At 40.7% G+C, this 21,179-nt stretch overlaps 1 protein-coding gene across 1 annotated transcript in view; it reads left to right on the forward strand.

Moving 5' to 3' along the window:
• The window catches only part of LOC134359017 (disintegrin and metalloproteinase domain-containing protein 12-like), a 397,127-nt gene that overhangs the window by 235,244 nt on the left and 140,704 nt on the right, over positions 1–21,179 (forward strand). The window contains exon 4 of the mRNA XM_063071825.1: positions 11,445–11,523. Coding sequence (XP_062927895.1) covers positions 11,445–11,523 — 79 coding nt within the window. The remainder of the gene's footprint in view (positions 1–11,444; positions 11,524–21,179) is intronic.

Genomic DNA, 21,179 nt, shown 5'->3' on the forward strand with positions numbered 1-21,179 from the left:
TTTTGTGAACTTCAGTTCTGAATGTTATTTGCTTACTTGTATTGTTTGCATGATTTGTTTTTTTCTCTCTGCACATTGGGTGTTTGATGGTCATTTTCTTTAATGGGTTCTATTGGGTTTCTCTGTTTTGTGGCTGTCTGTAAGGAGATGAATCTCAAGGTTGTATTTACCATATTTAGATAATAAAGTACTTTTGTACTTTAGTCACTAAGTACATCAGAAACTCCAAAAAGTATAGGAAAACCAAGCAACTTACAGGACAAGTTGAGTATAATCCTGGAGTATGTTACAAGTTTGAAACTCGATGAAGAGGTTCACATGGCAACGTAAACCACAAGCAGCCATGCTTGAGGGGCTCCCTGCTCAACTGATCCAGGAATGTGTGCCATAAGTTCATACGCCAAATCATTATTTGTTTCTATGATAGTTTGATTTATTTAGTATTTCTTCTGCATTTGGAGGTTTACTGGTGGAACTTGTTGGGGTTAACGTCAATGGTTTCTGAGGATTGCAATGCATGGTTAACCCATACCCATTGCTTCCGATGCAGGCAACACATCAACTTTGCATGATTGGTGCGGGCAGCCAGCATTACTATACTGTTCATTAACTGCGTGCCTCAGCGGGGATTCGATATCAAATCGAGTTCACACTGCTTAAAGCTAGCCTGCACTAATTAAAGCCAGACCGCACCTTATAAAGGGGAGGTGACTTGTCACTACCAGAGATGCTGGGAGATTTTCCAAGAATCAGTTTGAGCAGCTATCCTTTGAGCTAGGTGACTATGCAGGAGAGAACAAGGTAGCAGATCTTCAAGGTTCAAGATCAAACCTATTTATAGCCACAAGTGTAAAGAAGAAAGCAATGACTGTAAGTCCGGATCTGAGGTAGCATAAAAGAACACAAGTATAAACAAACTATAAATCCTATAAGACATAATGTACAATGACTGTAATGTGCCAGTGCATGGGGAGGATGAAGGGATGGGGAGAGGGATGTGGATGTAGTGGTGATGGGGTGAATTAAAGCGTGGAGATGTTGATCAGCCTGACAGCTTGCTGAAAGTAACTGTTTTTGGTCTAGCGTAAATGCTGTACTGGAGGGCTTGATGCAAAGATTGTAGAAAAGTGATCCAACCCTCCACACAAACTTTCCAGAGACAGTGGGAACAGATAGCTGTGGCAATTGTGTGGATGTAGATCTGCGAACAGTTCAGTGATCTCAGATCAGCAACCAGCGGCCTCCCAATCTCATCAGTCAACTATCATCAATCTGTATCTAAGGCAAGAGTTCCTAGCTTGGGGTCCACGAACCCCTCGGTTAATGGCTAAGTTCCATGGCATGAAAAAGGTTGGGAATCCCTGATACAATGGGAATTGTATCTAACATTATCATTAGTATACACTGCATTCCAAATATTTTGGCTTTACAAACTACCAGATAGTCAGTAATCAAGGGCGCATGCATTAAACTCTTCCACCTTAAGCACACTCCCTGACACAGCAAGATGGCAGGCAATGCTATTCTGTTCAGGGAAAGAACATGTGGCCAGACCTTAACTGGAGGGAGGAAACTGTCCTCTCTATCGTTGCTGTGGCCATTACTGAAGCCATGGAAGGTGATATTGCCTCAATCAATTCTCTTTCCACATCCCATCTTCTCCACAGATTTACAAACTCAGATGTTTGTAAGAATGGATATCTTAATTTCTCTTCCCTCTCAACACATTTCCACCTCTGTATCTTTCTCAAAGCCAAAACTCCAGGGTGTACACAACAAGGAGATGATGAAGATGTATGCGTAACATCACTCCATATCATTCTTACAGCTGCTGGCTCGGATACGGCCTTTGTATATAATGTAGTTAGGATCTGTATTTCATCATTCACTGGGTATAAGTCTACTATAGACTAGGTGGGTGGAAAGGATTACCAAGCAATTATCTCTCCAGAGGGTGAAGCTGTAAAATAACGCTGTCACAGAGGATTCAGTTGGGTATTTTGATAGGCAGCCTATTGGAGGAAGCTAATGTGTACGCAAAAAAGAAATACAAGGAACATTAAAAGACCTACTGAAAAGATAAACGTGCATAGAAAAGTCTGGCTCTGATCTTATACAGGGCTTTGTTCAGACTTTGGAGCCTCTCACATGGAGGTGGTAACCAAATACTTGTGAACCCGACTGTCTCACACATCTTCTAGCTAATGTCTGGTCTTACAGCATAAATGGTAGTCAGCCATGTCTTGGAGTCACGACAGAAGGAGATAAGGTGATTGCAAAATTAGAACTGTGTGTACTGGTGTCATCTTTGGATAATTTGTTCACATATGGCCCAACAAGAAAGAAATTGCCTGGTCCTTGCCCTTACATTCTTTTTCTTCCAATTCCTCCTCTTCCCTCTGTTCCTCATGAAACTCCAACCTATCAGTTTGCTATGTGGCTTGGGCCAAGTTACTTCATGATGTAGTGATCCAAGTATCACAGATCTTTACATCACCCCTGCTGAATGCTGTGGGGTTGCACTGGAATGGTCTCAGCGTGGCTTCCTTTATGCTACTTTCTGTGGCAACGTGATTTCAGTGTCCCATACACTAACAACCTGGCTGTTTGCTCAACTATGCAAGTCACACCCGTGTCACATGGTATTCAGGGGACGTAAGCATGACCTGCATAGTTGTGCCAACAGCCGGGCTGACAGTGTGTGGAGTTTTACATTGAGTAGCCACCTTTTGGTTTGTTGTGGTAAGTGAAATGCAATTGGTAGGAAGCAATACCAAAGAACAAAGACATCATGAATGCTGCTCAAATGCTAGTGCATGATATATTCCTTACTGTTACACCCCAGCGAATTCTCTGCCTGCAGAAATTGTGGATAGTTACCACACTGAAAGTTTGGAAATCTCACTCACAATTCCCTATATATGATTTGAAAATTGTTCCTCTACTCCCCCAGAAGAAACTTGACCAGGACCATTTTGGCCTACATTTCTTTGTACTGGACAATTTCTAGACTGTGTTTTGGAAGGGTATGCTGGCATAAAAAGATCATTAAAGTTTTGTATTGGTTAAAGTAGAGTCCATTATTTATTACAATGTTTAATTATTTCCTTAGTTGAAAGCAAGAGTGAAGGGTTGCTTTCTGTTTGGATCTGTTTATCTCACTATGGAAGGATGTACAACTGGACAAAGGGGCAAAACTTCCTCTTAGTTTTTAACAATATCATAAACATAGCAGCAAATATTTCGAAAAACTTTTGGAAATTTTATACAACTTATTTGGGTTATTTGCTGCCATGTTTATAATACTCATCAAGCACAGTGCTCAGAGGAAATGCCCTGATACGTTTGTTTATGTTTGGATCGTGGAGTCTTGATTCACAATGTTGAAACTAAACCAAACAGGATTAATAATTGGCAAGAGTGTTTTGGAGATTATGAAGTGGTGTTTTGTGAATGCACTGGCTCACTTAGCCCCATGATCAGTTCCATAAAAAATGATGCAACGTTATCTCGCGTGTCAGCTTCCTATCACTGAATGTGCAGCAGTTCCCGTCGCTGCACCTGTAGAAAACAGAAGTTAGATAGCTTGTGAGCCTTTTTATTTGGAGAAATCCTGCATCCCAAGTTGTCACAGTAATAGGACTTGCATTAGAGTTGCTTGTAGGCTTTTATTTCAACGCACTCTGGACAAATTTCCTACATTATTCTACGCAATGCCATTGCTAATCTGAGTGGAGGCGATCGGGTAAATTGTCTGCAAATGAAGCTCGGAGACTGCACAATTATAAATGCCTGAGATTGCCTTAATGAGCATAACTTATATCTCACTATCCTCCAGTTAATGGATTTTTCTGGAGAAATTAGTATGTTTCTTTTCTGAGATGCTGCTATTGTTTCTGTTAATATTCTTTAAACAGACTTGGTAAATGAACATTATCTTGCTCCACCGTAGACTGCTATGAGTTATTAGGCTTGATCTATGCCTCTCATTGGCTGATTCAATATTGTCAATAAATATTTTAACTAAATTATTGGTGAGCACCATATGGAGTATTACATATGCTTTTGGTCAACTCATTAATGTTTTTGTAATTGTAGTCATTTATGTAAGATGAGTGTTAAATGAGTACAAGTAGCTGAATACTGTGAATCTTCTTTGCATTTTAAACAAAATCTTTCTGCGTGCTTCTGCAGAAAACATTAATATTAGTGAGTGGCCAGTGGGTAAGAGGAGATAGTGTTGGCTCTGTTTCCATTCCCCACTTGCTTATGGAGTCATAAAGCTGTACAACATGGAAACGAGTCCTTCAGGCCATTGACTATCAAGCACCCATTTACACTAATCCTACATTCATCATTTTCTATTCTCCTCAAACTTACATCAACTCTCCACAGCTTCTAAACTTGCCTACACCCCATGGGCAACTTACAGACGCCAATTAAACCACCAAGACACACAGCTTTGGAGGAAAATGGAGTAACAGGAGAAAACCCCAGTGGTCAGAGAGAGCATCAGAGGTCAGGAGTGAACCAGGGTTATTGGAGCCGTGAGGAGGCAGCTATACATCTGTGTCATCTTAGCAATGACTTTATTTAATCGATGTGTGGAATTACACTGATTCAGCAGCGTTTTGCTCAAAGGGGACTCAGACCAAAAGAAGATAAATATACACCATCATTTTTTCAAACCTTTAGGGCTCCTGGAAAGCGTATGAAGACAGGATGAACAGACTGTTGAGTATGAGCGCCTTACATCACATAGATTTATTATTCTACAACGTGGACTTTGGGACTACGGAGTAGGGATTACACACTCTCAGAAGTCAATGCACAGAATATAAATTATTTTTCTTACTCTCTCACTGTTGGCACCAGCACCCTCTTTACTCACTTATCCAACACTTACACAACTGACACAATCCCATAAAACTTCTCCACAGGATGCAAAACAAAAAGATTTGCAATACAGAAATAGACCACCTGCTTCCACAGATCCATGCTGGTGTTTGTGCTTGGCAGGTTCCTTCTCGTCCATTACTTTCACCATGTCCTTCAGTTCCATTCTCTTCCCTACAAATCCAGATTCCTTTGGCATGCCTCACTGTAACGGTGGAAAGTGTAGTTGTGCTCAGCAGGGCACCAGTAATCTGATGAATGTGTGCTTGTACTGCTCTCTGGCTGAGGATGCAGAGATTTCAGAGACCAGTGCCTGAAATAACCACGTGGTATAGAAGTTGAGGACAAAGTTTGCCTTCAGAGCCAGCAGCTGAGCAGAGCTGCAGGTCTTGAAATAGGAGGTTGCAGAGCTTTCATTTTGCCACTTTGAAGAAGCACATTCAAAAGCATGGCTCATTGTCATGTCCTGATCTTTCTCTTGCACATCTTCCAAGCATCAAGTTTAACTCATGATGGATTGCGATGTCCTTCATTGTTGCCTCAGCACCAATTGTATACCAACTGGTAAAACATGGGTAACTAAAGCCAGAATGTTATGGTCAACAAATGAGTGTATTTTCAATACTGCTATGCTCCTGTTTTCAAATTTGAGTACGCATCTTATGAAGGATGTGAAACATCAGAACTAGTATAGAAGTGATCAGACATAGCAATTTTGGGGTGAGGGTTTACAAAGTAGATTTGATGGAGTTGTTTGATGGAGAGCCTAGATCTCCCAGTGGATAGCTAAAATCAGAGTGACTGAGAGGTCAAGATCCAAGGACACACAGATATGAAGATGATTATAAAATGAACTGGAGATCACATGGGGTAAAAATACTTATACAATGAGTGGTTGGCAATTAGAATATAGTGACTATTACAATGGTGGAAACGATACAGTAGTTGGTTCTACAAAGGAAATGTATAAGTGAGGAGATAATGGGGGATGTACTAGGAATTCTTTTAAAAGTTCACTATGGATCTGACAGGCTCGGTCTGCGCTGACTGTCCTGAATTGCAGCGTGCATGATTCTAAGCTGCAGAGCTCACTGTGGTTTTCGGACAAACGTTTCACTTCAATCTATATCCTCAGGATGCTGTGGCAGTCAGTACAAACTCTGGAATGCTGAGTTCTGCTTCAGCCTAATACAAATTAGGTGAATGGTGATTCATTAGGCTGACTGAAACATTTCAAAATGTGGAAAAAAGATTGTGTGAAATGTTTTTAAATGAAAATTGGAGAGAAGTGTTTTTTTTTTGCTGGAAAACTCTTTTTGTGCTGTTCTTGTATAGTACATTTGAAACCTTAAGTGAAAATTGCACTTATAATCTCACACTTCCACTTCTTCTATTGTATTACATAGGCCATATTTTTGACTATTCTGTTAATTGGTCAGTGGCAAAATTGCTTGCTACTTTTTATAATCCCTATTATGGTATTACCAGCAAACCTTGAAGCAATGCCTATCACCAGTTGGAGATTATCTATAATAATATTGTTCAGCCCCAGGGAATCATTACTTAGAACCTGACTCCAGTCTGAGTAAACTACATTTATATTAATAATTTATTTTCTCATCCTTTGACCACATTTCTTCCCAAACTGCATTATTTATTTATTCTAGAAACTTTTGACTAAGTATATAAGACCATAAGACATAGGAACATAATCAGGCCATTCGGCCCATTGAGTCTTTTCTGCCATTCCATCATGTCTGATTGTTATCCTTCTCAACCCAATTCTCCTGCCTTCTCCCCATAATCTTTGATGCCCTGACTGATCAAGAACCCATCAACCTCCATTTCAAATACACCAAATGACTTGGCTTCCGCAGCCGTCTGTGGCAATGAATTCCACAGATTCACCTCCCTCTTACTCAAGAAATTCCTCTTCATCTCTATCCTAAAGGGACATCGTTCTATTCTGAGCCTGTGCTGTCTGGTTCTAGGCTCACCCACTGTAGGAAGCATCCACTCTATCTGATAGGTTTTAAAAAGATCTCCCCTCAGTCTTCTAAACTCCAGCAAGAACAGGCCCAGAGCCATCAACGTTAACCCCTCCTATATTAACCGTTTTATTCCTGGAATAATTCTCGCAAAACTCTCTGGGCCTCTACAATTCCAGCATATCCACAGCCCAAACTGCTCATAATACTCCGAGTGTGGTCTAACAATGCCTTACAGAACCTCAGCATTCAATCCTTGTTCTTATATTCTTGTCCCCTCAAAATAATGCTAACATTCCAATTGCCTTCCTTAGACTCAACCTGCAAATTAACCTTTAGGGAATCCCTCGGCTCCTCTGAGCTTTGAATTTTCTCCCTTTTTAGAAAATAGTCTACGCCATTATTCCTTCTACCAAAGTGCAAGACAATACTATTCTCTACACTATATTCTATCTGCCACTTCTTTGCCCATTCTCCCAGTCTGTCTAAATCCTTCTGCAGACTCCCTTAATCCTCAACTCTACCTGTCTCTCCACCTATCATTGTATCATCTGTAAACATGGCCATAAAGCCATCAGATCTACCATCCAAATAGTCTTTATGATGGGTCTTTATCAAACACCTTCCAAATATCTATTGACACTGCGTCAAATGGTATCGGCTTTATTTACCCCAATTAGTGTATATCAAAAATCCCCTCGCTAAATAAATATTCTTCCACCTTTTTGGAAGATGAGTTGCCTGCGCAATGAAAAAATTCAATTCATCAACTAACTCAAGTGGCCTCTGTATTTACAAGTATATTTACTGTTCTTCCGACAGGGACCGTGAGCAAATTAACAGTGATTATAAATTATACACGTGGAAATTAATATAAACAATTATACCTTACAGTAGTTAAAATTAAACAATAGAGTTGCAAGGACATAAATGATGTTTAGTTGGAGAGCGCATGTAGTCCCCATAGGACACCAAGGAGGGTATCTTCTACTCTGAGCAGTTTAACTAGGGATTATTAATGAGCATTTTTTATCGCGAAAAATCAGATTAACCTATTAAATGTATTTGGTTTACTTCCAAGTGGAACTGCAAACAATCCCTGACTAAAAGGCGTTAATAATATCAAGATTCATGTAGAATTTTCAGTTCCTAACTGTGCCTGATATTTTCCTGTTCCAAATCTGTTTATGAGGTACATGTTGTGGCTTGTTCACCAGGCTAAGGTTCTGTAACATTTCCACATATTGGGTGCCTGACTCAGAACATTTACACTTTATCTCAGTGCACTTGTGTGTTAATGTAATGAAACAGAATTATCTTGTTTCAGTATACGCATCTCTAATTAATTTGAAATATAGGGCTTTGATTACTTGTTATAACAGTCCAACATTACAAATATATGAAAGGTCCTTAATGTTATTAAGCTACTTTAATGCCAAACCAATAATTCGGTTAATGTCAGTATCTTCATCAAAAGCAATTAATAGTGCTATTTCAGTAAATTTGTAAACAATCTGCGTTTAACAGACTTAAGAATTGTGTTGTGGCTTCTTACTGCAGTGCAGAATAGCTACATGATTCCTTTGAGCAACATTGATCCGGATGGATTCTCAAAATATTTTGATACCAAAACTGCCAAACAGCGTGACAAGTAGAGAAAAGCTACTACATTTTGTCTACTTATACAATACTGTGCAAAAGTCTTAGGCACATATATATAACTAAGGTACCTAAGACTTTTGCACAGTACAGTACTATATTTGTCAACATGGAGCAGAGAGCAAGTTTGAAAATCTGGCAGGAGCAAAGGATGTTGGGAATGGCAAGGGGGGAGCGCCATAAGAGGGGTGTGGGACAGGTGGCCGTGAAAGAGTGCTGGGGTGGGGGCAAGGTCATTTGATTCCTAACAATTGGTTTCTTGATCATTACACAATGTCTCTGGTGCTTCCTGTTCCCTCCTCTCTCACTTCCCCTTTTCCCAACCATGATTACCCTCTCCCTGTCCCCTTCCCACTCTCAATCCACAATGAAGACCCATCTCAGAATCAGGTTTGCCATCACTCACATATATCATGTAATATTTTTTGTGGCAGCATTTCAGAGAAATACATAAAATAACTACAGTACTGTGCAAAAGTCTTAGGCACCCTAGCTATATATATATTTGCCAGACTTTTGCACAGTACTGTACTTTACAGAAACACTTGCCAATGCTTTAAAGATTCCACTAAGTATTAGAATCACATTGATTTTAAGCAGCTTAAGATGCCAACTTTAAGAATAACTATGAAATTTTCTCACTGCTATTATAGAAATATACAAAATTTTGAATAATGTGGAGAGACTTAAGACATTATCTACAAACTTAGTCCTCACTGATGTATGTAATCTCCTGTGACCGAAAACACAGCTTCACGTGAATGAGGGAAATGGAAGGATATGGACATGGTGTCGGCAGAAGAGATTAGTTTAGTTGGTCATTTGATTACTAATTTAATTGGTTCAACACAATATTGTGGGCCAAAGGGCCTGTTCTTGTGCTGTACTGTTCTATGTCCTATGTATGCCTAGAATTCTATACTTGTGGTCATTTGGGGTCCTGGAAAACTGGACCACTTCCCATCTCTCAGCAAGCAACCCCCATCAAAGGTACACATTATTTATGAAACTCACCATCACTCTCTGTGATTTTGCAGTTTGGAGCGTTTATAGATCTAGAACTCTGACTGGCACTAAACCTATGGTCTACCACACAGGGAGTTACTCTTGCAACATGGACTATTTAGAGCAGGCAGCTGGGAAGGTACCACAAAGGGGCAAAATCCACTGGCAGAATACACAAATCCACATAATGTTCTCTCCTAACCCAACATACCCAACAACAAACACTTAATTACAGTCAATTAGCTTTAATGGGTTCTCATGTTGATCACATTCCCAACGTCAGAATACTGAATTGATATTGTGCTCTGAACTCTGCCAAGAGATCACCAGGTAAACAGAGGGAATCACTTAAAGATCTCAACAACACCTCCATCCCCATCATCTCATGTGGCATGGCCCATGGCTGCTTAAAATAAAGAAGCAGCTCTTGGGATTAAGAACCTTGAGCCCAATTTTTTGGAACATGCAAAAGTCAGCACACAGAGTAGAAGTATATCATCTCTCAATCACCTGTACACCCGCCCACTGCAATAAAAACCTCCTGTAGATCCCATATTGGCCTCATCAACAACCTTCCCAAATTCAATTTTCAAGTAGAAGAGACTTCATCCACTGTTCCTTGTCCCCACAGGAGCAGGCAGAGTAGTTTGCATTGGCTGTATTTGCAAGCTTTTGCAAAGTCAAGGCATCCAGAATCTTCATGGAGCTGTCTTCAGAACTTCTGCCAGAGGGCACCTTGCTATTAAGCTGGAGGATTTCTGCCCCATGTACAAAGAATGGGCTTTTTGTTGCTATAGTTCGTCACCAATCTATCAAAGTCCTTATGATCATTTTTAGGAGCTCCCAATCTTTTTTTATGCCATGGACCCCTACCATTAACTGTGGGGGGGGGGGTGCGGTTATGTGGACCTCAGGTTGGGAACTCCTGCTATAATCCTTCGAGAGCAATATCTCATTCATTTCTTACTGGTGTGGCATCAAATACTGTAGGTATGTCCGTTAAGAGTTAGCTGCTGAGATGTACCTGCCATGCTAAATGCTGGCAGGTACAAGAACTGCAATATATTAAAAAGAAATGAGGCACAGAAAACAGTAATGTGAGTTTCACAATTAAATGTGGAAGATACTGGAAATACTCAACAGGTGAGGCAGTGTCTGTGGGAAAAGAAGCAAAGTTATAGCTCTAGCTCGGAAACTGGATATCACTTTGAGCACATTGTACAGAAGAACCAGAGTAATGATATTCAGTAAACTTTGATTTAAAGGTTTGATATTCATGTGACATCCAGAAACATCAGAGTGACCCAGAATGCTGCATTAATGTCACTAACAGTGGCTAATCCCAATTCTAGGAGATTGGGTTTGCTGGATTATGGCCCTATGATTGAAAATTTAGTTTAATTTAACTTTTGTTTAAGCATTCGGAGCAGAAGTTAGCTAGAGATTAATAGCTGAGAAGCTGCTTTAGCGTAGTGTGGTTGGCTGCCTCAGGAAGAGCAAGAAGTGAGTTTCCAGTGATGCCACTATTCATGAATGTATACCTGCCATCTCCCACCTGCCACCTGCCAACACCACCTCAGTTCAAACACAGTGTATGTCACTAACTTACCTCTGGATGTGGCAACTTTTGGAATGGAATTGGAAAAACATTTTTGGATCTGAATTTCACCCTAGACCAGTGGGCAAGAAAAAAAATTACAATCCTCAAAAATGGTCACAGGTTAATTTGAAAATAACAATACAATTATTTGTGAGATAATTTTGAATTTAAAGCAAGAAAAAGATGATTTAATTTTGAATTATTTCCGTGTCCAAGGGTTTGATGATGAATTGTTTGCGAGGCTGCATTGGCCTGAGCCTTGTTTCTAAACTTTTCATGTATTCCCTGTCTTGCAGAATGCTTTTTGCTGAAAACTACACAGAGACTCACTACCTGCTTGATGGCAGTGCCGTCACAAACACACGGAGTCATACGGTGAGTAACTGGAATTCCTTGTTCATAAATAGCAAAGCCACATTGCAGTGATTTGAGTACAGTTGCTGAGCTGTCAATCAATTATTATTCAAATGAATCAATTATATCAACCATTGCTTCCAACTCCAGTCTCTTTATTATTAGTTTACAGTTCACTAATAGAACACAGAGTCAGATTTTACTTGATAATTAAAGAGTGAAAACTTAAATAAAGGTTTGCTTGGCATGAGAATCTATTTATTTATTTACCTATCTAACTATCTGTTCATTTCTTCATTCATTCATTTATTTATCTATTTATGTATTGATTGATTGATTGACATACAGTGTGGAATAGGCCCTTCTGGCCCTTTGAGCCACGCTGCCCAGCAACCCCCAATTTAACCCTAGCCTAATCACGGGACAACTTACAATAAGAACATAAGAACATAAGAAATGGGAGCAGAAGTAGGCCATCCAGCCCATTGAGCCTGCCCCACCATTCAATAAGATAATGGCTGATCTGTCCGTAAAACCCAGCTCCATCTACTTGCCTTTTCCCCATAACCCTTAATTCCCTTACTCTGTAAAAGCCTACCTAACTATTTCTTAAATATATTTAGTGAGGAGGCCTCAACTGCTTCCCTGGGAAGATAATTCCCCAGATTCACCACTCTCTGGGAAAAACAGTTTCTCCTCATCTTCGTCCTAATTCTTCTCCCCTGAATCTTGAGGCAATGTCCCCTAGTTCTAGTCTCACTTACCAATGGAAACAACATTCCTACTTCTGTCTTACCTATCCCTTTCAAAATTTTGTATGTTTCTATAAGATCCCCTCTCATTCTTCTCAACTCCGGAGGGTATAGTCCCAGGCAACTCAATCTCTCCTCATAGGTTAACCCCTTCATCCCTGGAATCAACCTGGTGAACCTCCTCTGCACTGCCTCCAAAGCCAGTATACCCTTCCTCAAGTATAGAGACCAGAACTACGGACAGTACTCCAGGTGCAGCCTCACCAGTACCCTGTATGCATGACCTCCTTGCACTTGAATTCAATCCCTCTAGCAATGAAGGCCAACATTCCATTTGCCTTCTTAATAACCTGTTATACCTGCAAGCCAACTTTTTGTGATTCATGAACAAGCACTCCCATGTCCCTCTGCACAACAGCGTGCTGCAATCTTTCACCATTTAAATAATATTATTCTATTATTCCTTCCAAAGTGATGATCTCGCATCTACCAACATTGTATTCCATCTGCCAGACCTTGGCCTACTCACTTAACCTATCTATCTACCTCTGCAGGCTCTCCACATCCTCTGTACAATTTGTTTTTCCACTCAGTTTAGTGTCATCAGCAAATTGTGCTATGCTACGCTCAGTCCCCTCTCCCAAATCATCAATGTAAATGGTAAACAGCTGTGGGCCCAGCACCAACCCCTGCGGCACCCCACTCAACACCGACTGCCAACTGGAGAAACACCCATTTATACCAACTCCCTGCCTTCCATTGGTTAACCAATCCACTATCCATGCCAATACACTTCCTCCGACTCCATGCATCCATATCTTATTTATAAGTCTTTTGTGCGGCATCTTATCAAATGCCTTTTGGAAATCCAAGTATACGATATCCACCTGTTCCCCTCGATCCACTGCACCCATTGTGTCCTCAAAGAACTCCAGTAAGTTTGTCAAACAGGACCTGCCCTTTCTGAATCCATGCTGCATCTGTCCAATGGAACCACTCCTTTCTAAATGTTTCTCTATTTCTTCCTTAATAACAGCTTCAGGCATTATCCCAACTACAGACATTAAACTAACTGGCCTATAGTTGCCCGTCTTTTGCCTACACCCTTTTTTAAAAAGTGGCATGACTTTTGCTGTCAATAATCAATTAACCTACCAACCGGTACGTTTTTGAACTGTGGGGGGAAAGTGGAGCACCCAGAGGAAACCCATGTGGTCACGGGGAGAACGTACAAACTCCTTACACACAGAGGTGGGAATTGAGCCCGGGTTGCTGGTACTGTTAAGCGTTGTGCCAACCACTACACTACCATGTGTAAATTTCATTTGATCGTGTGAGCTATCTCATCAGTTATTTTGTGGGTGTGAAGGATTTACTTTAAAGTGGCTGGAAAATGATGGACCCACTGTTGGTCCTACTTGGACTACTGTGCCTGTCATTGCTGGCTAGCTGCAGTTGTGGAGCTAATGTCACCCTGGGCCATGAGGTTTGCTCAACCATACTGACCTAAAGAGTTGCCTGTAAGACCACAAGACACAACAGCAGAATTAGGCCATTCACCATTGAGTTTGCTCCATTCCTGGCTCAACGTTACTGTCCTAAAGGGCAGACAATAAGAACATAAGACATAGTAGCAGATTTAGGCCACTTAGCCTATTGACTCTGCTCAACTAATTCCATCATGACTGATTTATCATCCCATTCTCCAGCCTTCCCCCTGTAACCTTTGACACGCTCACTAATCAAGAATCTATCAACCTTCAGTTTAAATATAGCAATGACTTGGTCTCCACAGTAATGAATTCCACAGATTCCACACCCTCTTTTAAGAGACTCCTGGTTAGGTACATGGAGCTTAGAGAAATAGAGGGCTGTGGGTAACCCTAGGTAATTTCTAAGGTAAGGACATGTTCGGCACAGCTTTGTGGACCGAAGGGTCTGTATTGTGCTGTAGGTTTTCTATGTTTAAAGAAATTCCTCCTCATCTCTGCAATATGTGTCCATAGGCCAGAGGTGAATGTAGATACAACAACAGCATATTTTCAGATTTGGTGGTCAAGTAATGCAATTTATTTTCATTGGCTTTGCCTTATAATTAGTAAACATATTTGTAGATATTTTTATTCTTATTAACCTTGGTGAAAGCTCATTTCAAATATTGGTTAGTAAATGTCATAACTACTAGAATGGGACAAAAATAATAAGTGCTATATGAGAGTGAAGATTTTTGTACTAATGTTACAGGGTTTGAGATATCACTGCTATGTTTAAACATTTACACCTGAAATTAGTACTAACTGCACAATACACCAGAGTAGAGTGAGCATTGGTGTGAGTGGATATTGCTGACCTTCACATCCCTGCCTAGGAAGAACGAATTATCTGCCAAGTTCCAGATCTGATCATTTTTGGAACCCTCTGCTGAGAAATGCATGTGTGTACAGTAAACAGGGATATATTTCTGTTCAGCGATGATAAAGCCTTTGAAGCATGAAGCATGGACACGTAGAGTCATAGAGTCATAGAAAAGTACAGCACAGAACCAGGCCATTTGGCCCATCTAGTCCATGCCGAACCATTGAAACTGCCTATTTCCAGTGACCTGCTCTGGGACCGTAGCCCTCCATACCCCTACCATCCATGTACCTATCCAAACTTCGCTTAAATGTTGAAATTGAGCTCGCATGCACCACTTGTGCTGGCAGTTTCTTCCACACTCTTATGACCCTCTGAGTGAAGGAGTTTCCCCTCATATTCCTCTTAAAATTTTCACCTTTCACCCTTAACCCATGACCTCTGGTTGTAATCCCACCCAACCTCAGTGGAAAAAACCTCCTTGCATTTACCTTCTCTATAGCCCTCATAATTTTCTAGATCTCTATCAAATCTCCCCTCAGTCTTCTCTGTTCCAAGGAATAAAGTCCTAACCTATTCAATCTTATAACTCAGGTCCTCCAGACCAGCAATACCCCTGTATATTTTCTCTGTACTCTTTCAACCTTATTTACATCTTTCCTGTAGGTAGGTGACAAAAACTGAACACAATACCCCAAATTAAGCTTCACCAACATCTTATACAACTTCAACATAACATCCTATCTCCTGTACTCAATATACCTTGTGCCTCAAGCTTTGTTTACCACCCTATCTACCTGTGACACCACTTTCAATGAATTATGGACCTGTTTTCCCAGATCCCGCGGTTCTACCTTGATTCTCAGTGCCCTACCATTCACTTGTTTGAGGTGCTGAAGGAAAGACGACTCTGATTGAATTGTATCCCAAGAAGTGTTTCCAGATTCAATTTTGCAAATCAGTAGAAAAAATAGAAAATGCTGGAAACACTCAGGATGTCAAGCAGCACCTGTGGAAAGAGTGACAGCTAACAACCCTTCATGAGAACTGGTAAATATCGAAAGCAAGTAGCAGTGGAGGTGTGGCAGTGGAGTGGGATAAGGTTGAATCGGATAAGAGAGAAACAAGTTAATAATCTTACATTAGAACTCAACATGCTGCCAGCTACTCAACAGCACTGACTTGTTGAGACATGCTGCTGCTCAGCAGTGCAGTTCATACTGACACTTCCACCAGTCTTACAAATTAGCAGTTCACACCGTTAGCAAGCTGTCTGCATGAGAAGCAGTGAGTGTATGTTAGTCTTACACCTGATTGAGGGGACCAATCCGTTCAGCTTTCTCAGCATTTCAACTCCATGATGATGACTCTGAGAATCTTAGATGAGCAGAAATTTGTGTCCCTAAATGACATATGCTTCTTTTAAATGGATGCTCATTGGTGCCTGATGATCGCAGGGCCAGCGGAAGGCAAAAATATATTACATGGCACAGTGGACTCCAAACGCAAGTTAAACTGAACAGTACCAAGTGACTGACCTCCCATGGAATTGAAAAGAAATGCAGTCTAAATTGAAGTGGCTGATTGTTTTTTCTTTCCTAAATTCAGTGGCAAAATGAATAATTTGTTACTGAGCTTCTGAACCACTGGAAATTCACCATCATAGTCAAACTTGGCTTAGTTCTATTCAACAGTTTAATTTCAGATTGATTCGAATTTGCGTTGAGGCCTCCAGTTATTTCTTTTTTGTTCTGTTTACAAGATTTATATTGGCCAGTTTAACTCTGAATTTTCATGCAATGCATTTTTCCATCTCCGGACATTGGTGCCATTTCCCAACCCATTTTCAAAGTGCTGCTCCGGTTCTGCTGTTACCATCCAGAGGCAGCAGTGAAATTCTAACTCCAGTTGGCACCTTGTCCATTTCTTCTTCCCAATCTCACTCACCATTGTGTCAGAGCAGAGGAAACAAGTCACATCCTATCCCTCTCAGGCTGTGTACCAGGACATCGTTTTCTTCTTTGTAGCTTTACAATTTTCTGGTTGTTATTTTTATATATTAATTTATTGCCATTATAGTTAATAAGAAAAAATATGAAAGAAAATAATAATTCTGTATATTTTGGACGAATGTTTAAAATTAAACTTCTGTAAATATGTGCTGATTAAATGGCAAATAACATTTGTGTCAGACAAGTGCCAAACAAGCAAGAATTAGGCTACCAGCCCTTACATTCAGTGGCATTACCATCACTTCCTTCCCGGCCATCAGCATTCCAGGTATAACCATTAACCAGAGAGATTGTTGGACCCACTAGTTAAATTTTGAGGCTATGAAAGCAAGTCAGAGGCAAGTTATCCACTGGTGAGTCACCTTCCACCTGATATCTCAAAGCCTTTGCACCATCTACAAGCTACAAGTAAGATGTGTGGTGGAATAAAGAAAATTTATTTATTTATTGATAGAGATACAGCACGGAATCAGACCTTCCGGCCCTTCAAGCCGTACCATACAGCAATCCTGCGATTTGACCCTAGCCTAATGGCGGGACAACTTACAATGACCAATTAACCTACCGACTGGTAGGTCTTTGGTCTGTGGGCGGAAACCAGAGCACCCAGAGGAAATCCATGCAGTCACGGGGAAAATGTACAAACTCCTTACAGACAGCGGTGGGAATTGAACCTGGGTCACCGGTACTGTAAGACATTGTGCTAACCATTACGCTACATGCTGTTCAATACCATTGAAATCAACGCTGCCCACTTGAATGTTAGCCCTTTCACCAGCATAAGCATTCGTTCCCTAGGCCATTAGCCCATATGAATGCCAGATATGCCATCTATACAATACACTACCTAGGCTAACATCTCTCAAGCTTGTAACTTTAGTCTCCGAGGACAAAGACTACAAGTGTATGGGAACTCCAATAGCTGACGGTTCACCTCCAGGTGATACACAATCCTAACTGGGAAATATTTCCTCCATTGTTCATTACTATTGGACCTCACTTCCCAGTAACACTGTGGGAATTCCTTTAAAAGGAGTTCCACGCATTGATAAAGACATTGATAATTGTAAATAAAAAGGCTTATAATAACAACAAGCTAACAACCTTTTTAAGGTTGTTAGGATCAGCCCTTATTCCAAGAAATTAACAGGTAAAGAGAAAATCTTCCAATTAAAAAAGAGTAGTGTGATACAAATAAAATAAAGTTCCTCCCTGCGCCTTGTTTGTCATGTCGGGCGGCAGTCGAGCCATTTCTTTAACATTTGTTTTACGAGGCCAAGTTGCTGGCTGGACACTTAACCAACACAGATGGAAAGCGTGCAAGGGGCCGGCTGGATTCGAACCGGGATCGCTTGTTCCGAAGTCCAGGTGCGGATACCACTGCACCACCGGCAAAGACATAGTATCAAGTACAGAAGCCATAAGAAAGCATGTTTTAACTTATTTCTTAAGGAAACTAACACTAAAATAGTAAACCTATTCTACTCCCAATTCTAACCAAATACAACCATTCTCTGTTTTTCAGAAACTCTCATTGTCACTGCTGCTGAGTTCTTCTTTGCAGTCATTTCCTGACTTCCTGTTAGTAATTTCCTCTTTATACAAATTCCTTGATTATTAAAAGACAGTCAGGATGTGTCTTAAATTAAGTAAATGCTTTGAAATTCTTTTACAGTTTATTTCCTCTGTCTCCCATGCCCGATCATTAATCATATATTCAGCTGCCAGATTTCATTCTGTAAGAGACCTGAACAAATTATATACAGGAGTGTGCACAGCAACTTAATTATGCAGTAGCATAATCCAAGGGTCAATTAGATCATCTTATGACGTAAATTATATTATTGTGTGCATTGCTCCTGTCTTTATATATCATTCCACCACAAAGGACCCTCACCACCTGGGACTTGCCCTTTACTCAATACCACCATCAGGGAGAAGGCTGGCCTTCTGACTCGTCTCTGTATTCATTCGTTCGTTCATTGTATGACATAGGCGATCATGGTCTTTCCATGACCATGATGGTTCTTGGAGAATTTTTCCACAGAAGTGGTTTGCCACTGCCTTCTTCATTATTAAGCCTACAAGTGAAAGTGGATACCCTAGATACTTGGGATGTGGCATAATGAAAAATTCTGTCACTCTTGAAAGGATAAGGTGTATCAGACTTAATAGATCTGATCGAAGCAATTAAGTTGTCCAAAGCAAGCCAACATTTCAGTCTTATCCAGGTTTATATGCACTTTCCATACTGTGTCTTGTGCTTGTGGTTTTAGTTTTTTCAAGCCTGTATGAATTTACCTTAAGCTAAAGCATATTTATCATTACATTCAAATTTCAAAGTAAATTTTATTATCAGAGTATATATATATATCACCATGTACAACCTTGAGATTCATTTACTTGTGGGCATACTCAATAAACCTATAGAATAATAACTATAGCAGAATCAATGAAAGACCGCGCAACTGGGGTGTTCAACCAGAGTACAGAATACAGAAACTGTGCAAATACAAAGAGATGTAAATAATAATAATAATAAATAAACAAACAATAAATATCGAGAACATAAGATGAAGAGTCCTTGAAAGTGTGTCATTGGATGTGGGAATATTTCAGTGATGGGGCAAGTGAAGTTATCCAGGATCTGATGGTTGAGGGGTAGCTACAGTTCTTTCACGTGGTGCTGTGAGTCCTGAGGCTCCCTTCCTGATAGCAGCAGTGAGACGAGAGCTCGTCCTGGGTGATCCATGTTCTTAGAAAAATTGACAGATCTCTTGTGTTGGGAGATTCTCTTTACCTCATAGGTACTTGCAGTAAGTACCAGACCTACAATCAGCCACAAATTTTGGAGTGTCATTTTCTAGTCCATGTTAGTCAATAGTGTTCTCGTTACTCAGAGACCTATGCAGGAAATGTGCTTTCAGCATGTGAGGTGAGAATATATTTGAAACCCCATTGTTAAACAGGACACTGATAGCCACTGTCTGGGTTCATATCGTGCTGCTTTAATTTCTGTTACCTTGCTCGGGAGGTTATTCCAAGCACATGCTACACTGAATGTAGATGAAGCTCAAAGATTAAAGGATAGCCAGGCACTGACTAGGGATAGTCAGCATGGGAACTTGGTCAGGAAGGTTCAGGTACTTGGCGTTCAGATGAGGTAGTAAACTAGATTAGACATTGGCTTTGTGGGAGAAAGTGGGCACGTGGCCAAGTGGTTAAGGCATTGGACCTGAAGATCGGGAGTTCGAGCCCCAGCTGAGGGAACGTGTTGGGTCCTTGAGCAAGGCACTTAATCACACATTGCTCTGCGACGACACCGGTGCCAAGCTGTATGGGTCCTAATGCCCTTCCCTTGGACAACATTGGTGTCGTGGAGAGGGGAGACTTGCAGCATGGGCAACTGCTGGTCTTCCATACAACCTTGCCCAGGCCTGCGCCCTGGAGAGTGAAGACTTTCCAGATGCAGATCCATGGTCTCGCAAGACTAATGGATGCCTTTATTTATTTATTTGTGGGAAAAGCCAGAGAGTGGTAATAGACGGTTGTCTGAGTGATTGGAGGCCTGTGACTAGTGGAGTTCCACAAGGATCAGTGGTGTGCCCATTGTTGTTTGTCATCTATGTCAACGATCTGGATGAAAATGTGGTTAACTGTTTCAGCAGATTTGCAGATGACACCAGATTGGGGGTGTAGTGGACAGCAAGAAAGACTACCAGAGCTAGCAGAAGGATTTGAACCAATTGGAGAAAAGGGCTGAAAAATGGCAGATGGAATTTAATGCAGACAAGTGCAAGGTATTCCACGTTGGTAGTACCAACCAGGGTAGGCCTTACACAGTGAACCAAAGAGTACTGAGGTATGTGGTAGAACAAGGGGACAGGTCCATAATTCATTGAAAGTGGGAGCACAGGTAGATAGGGTTGTAAAGAAAGCTTTTGGCACATTGGCCTAAATAAATCAAAGTATTGAGTACAGAAGATGGGATGTTATGTTGAAGTTGTATAAGATGTTAGTGAGGCCTAATTTAGAGTATTGTGTGCAGTTTTGGTCACCTACCTACAGGAAAGATGTAAATAAGGTTGAAAGAGTAAAGAGAAAAATGGTTACAAAACATCCTGTGACATAATGTCAAAGAATTATGGAATATATTGTCTCATTGTCAAATATAATTTTCAGCTAAGTGTTAGTAAAATGTTTTTTTTTGGTGGGGGAAGCACAGTAGGATAGTAGTTAATGCAATCACTTTACAGTGGCAGTGATCACCAGTTGGGGTTTGATCCTAATTGCTGTCTATAAGGAGTTTGTACATTTTCCTCGTGACTGTGTAGATTTCCTTTGATTGCTCTGGTTTCCTCCTAGGAAGATGTACAGATAGGGTTAAGGTTAGTGAGTTGTGCGCATGCTATTTTGGTGCTGGAAGCCGGGGTAACATTTGCTGGCGGCCCAGCACAACCTTCACTGCTTTGAACTGATGTAAACAATGTATTTCACTGCATTTCACACACATAATGCTGGAGGAACTCAGCAGGTCAGGCAGCATCTATGAAATAAA

This window comes from Mobula hypostoma, chromosome 19, assembly GCF_963921235.1.
Source record: "Mobula hypostoma chromosome 19, sMobHyp1.1, whole genome shotgun sequence".
NCBI classification, from domain to species: domain Eukaryota; kingdom Metazoa; phylum Chordata; class Chondrichthyes; order Myliobatiformes; family Myliobatidae; genus Mobula; species Mobula hypostoma.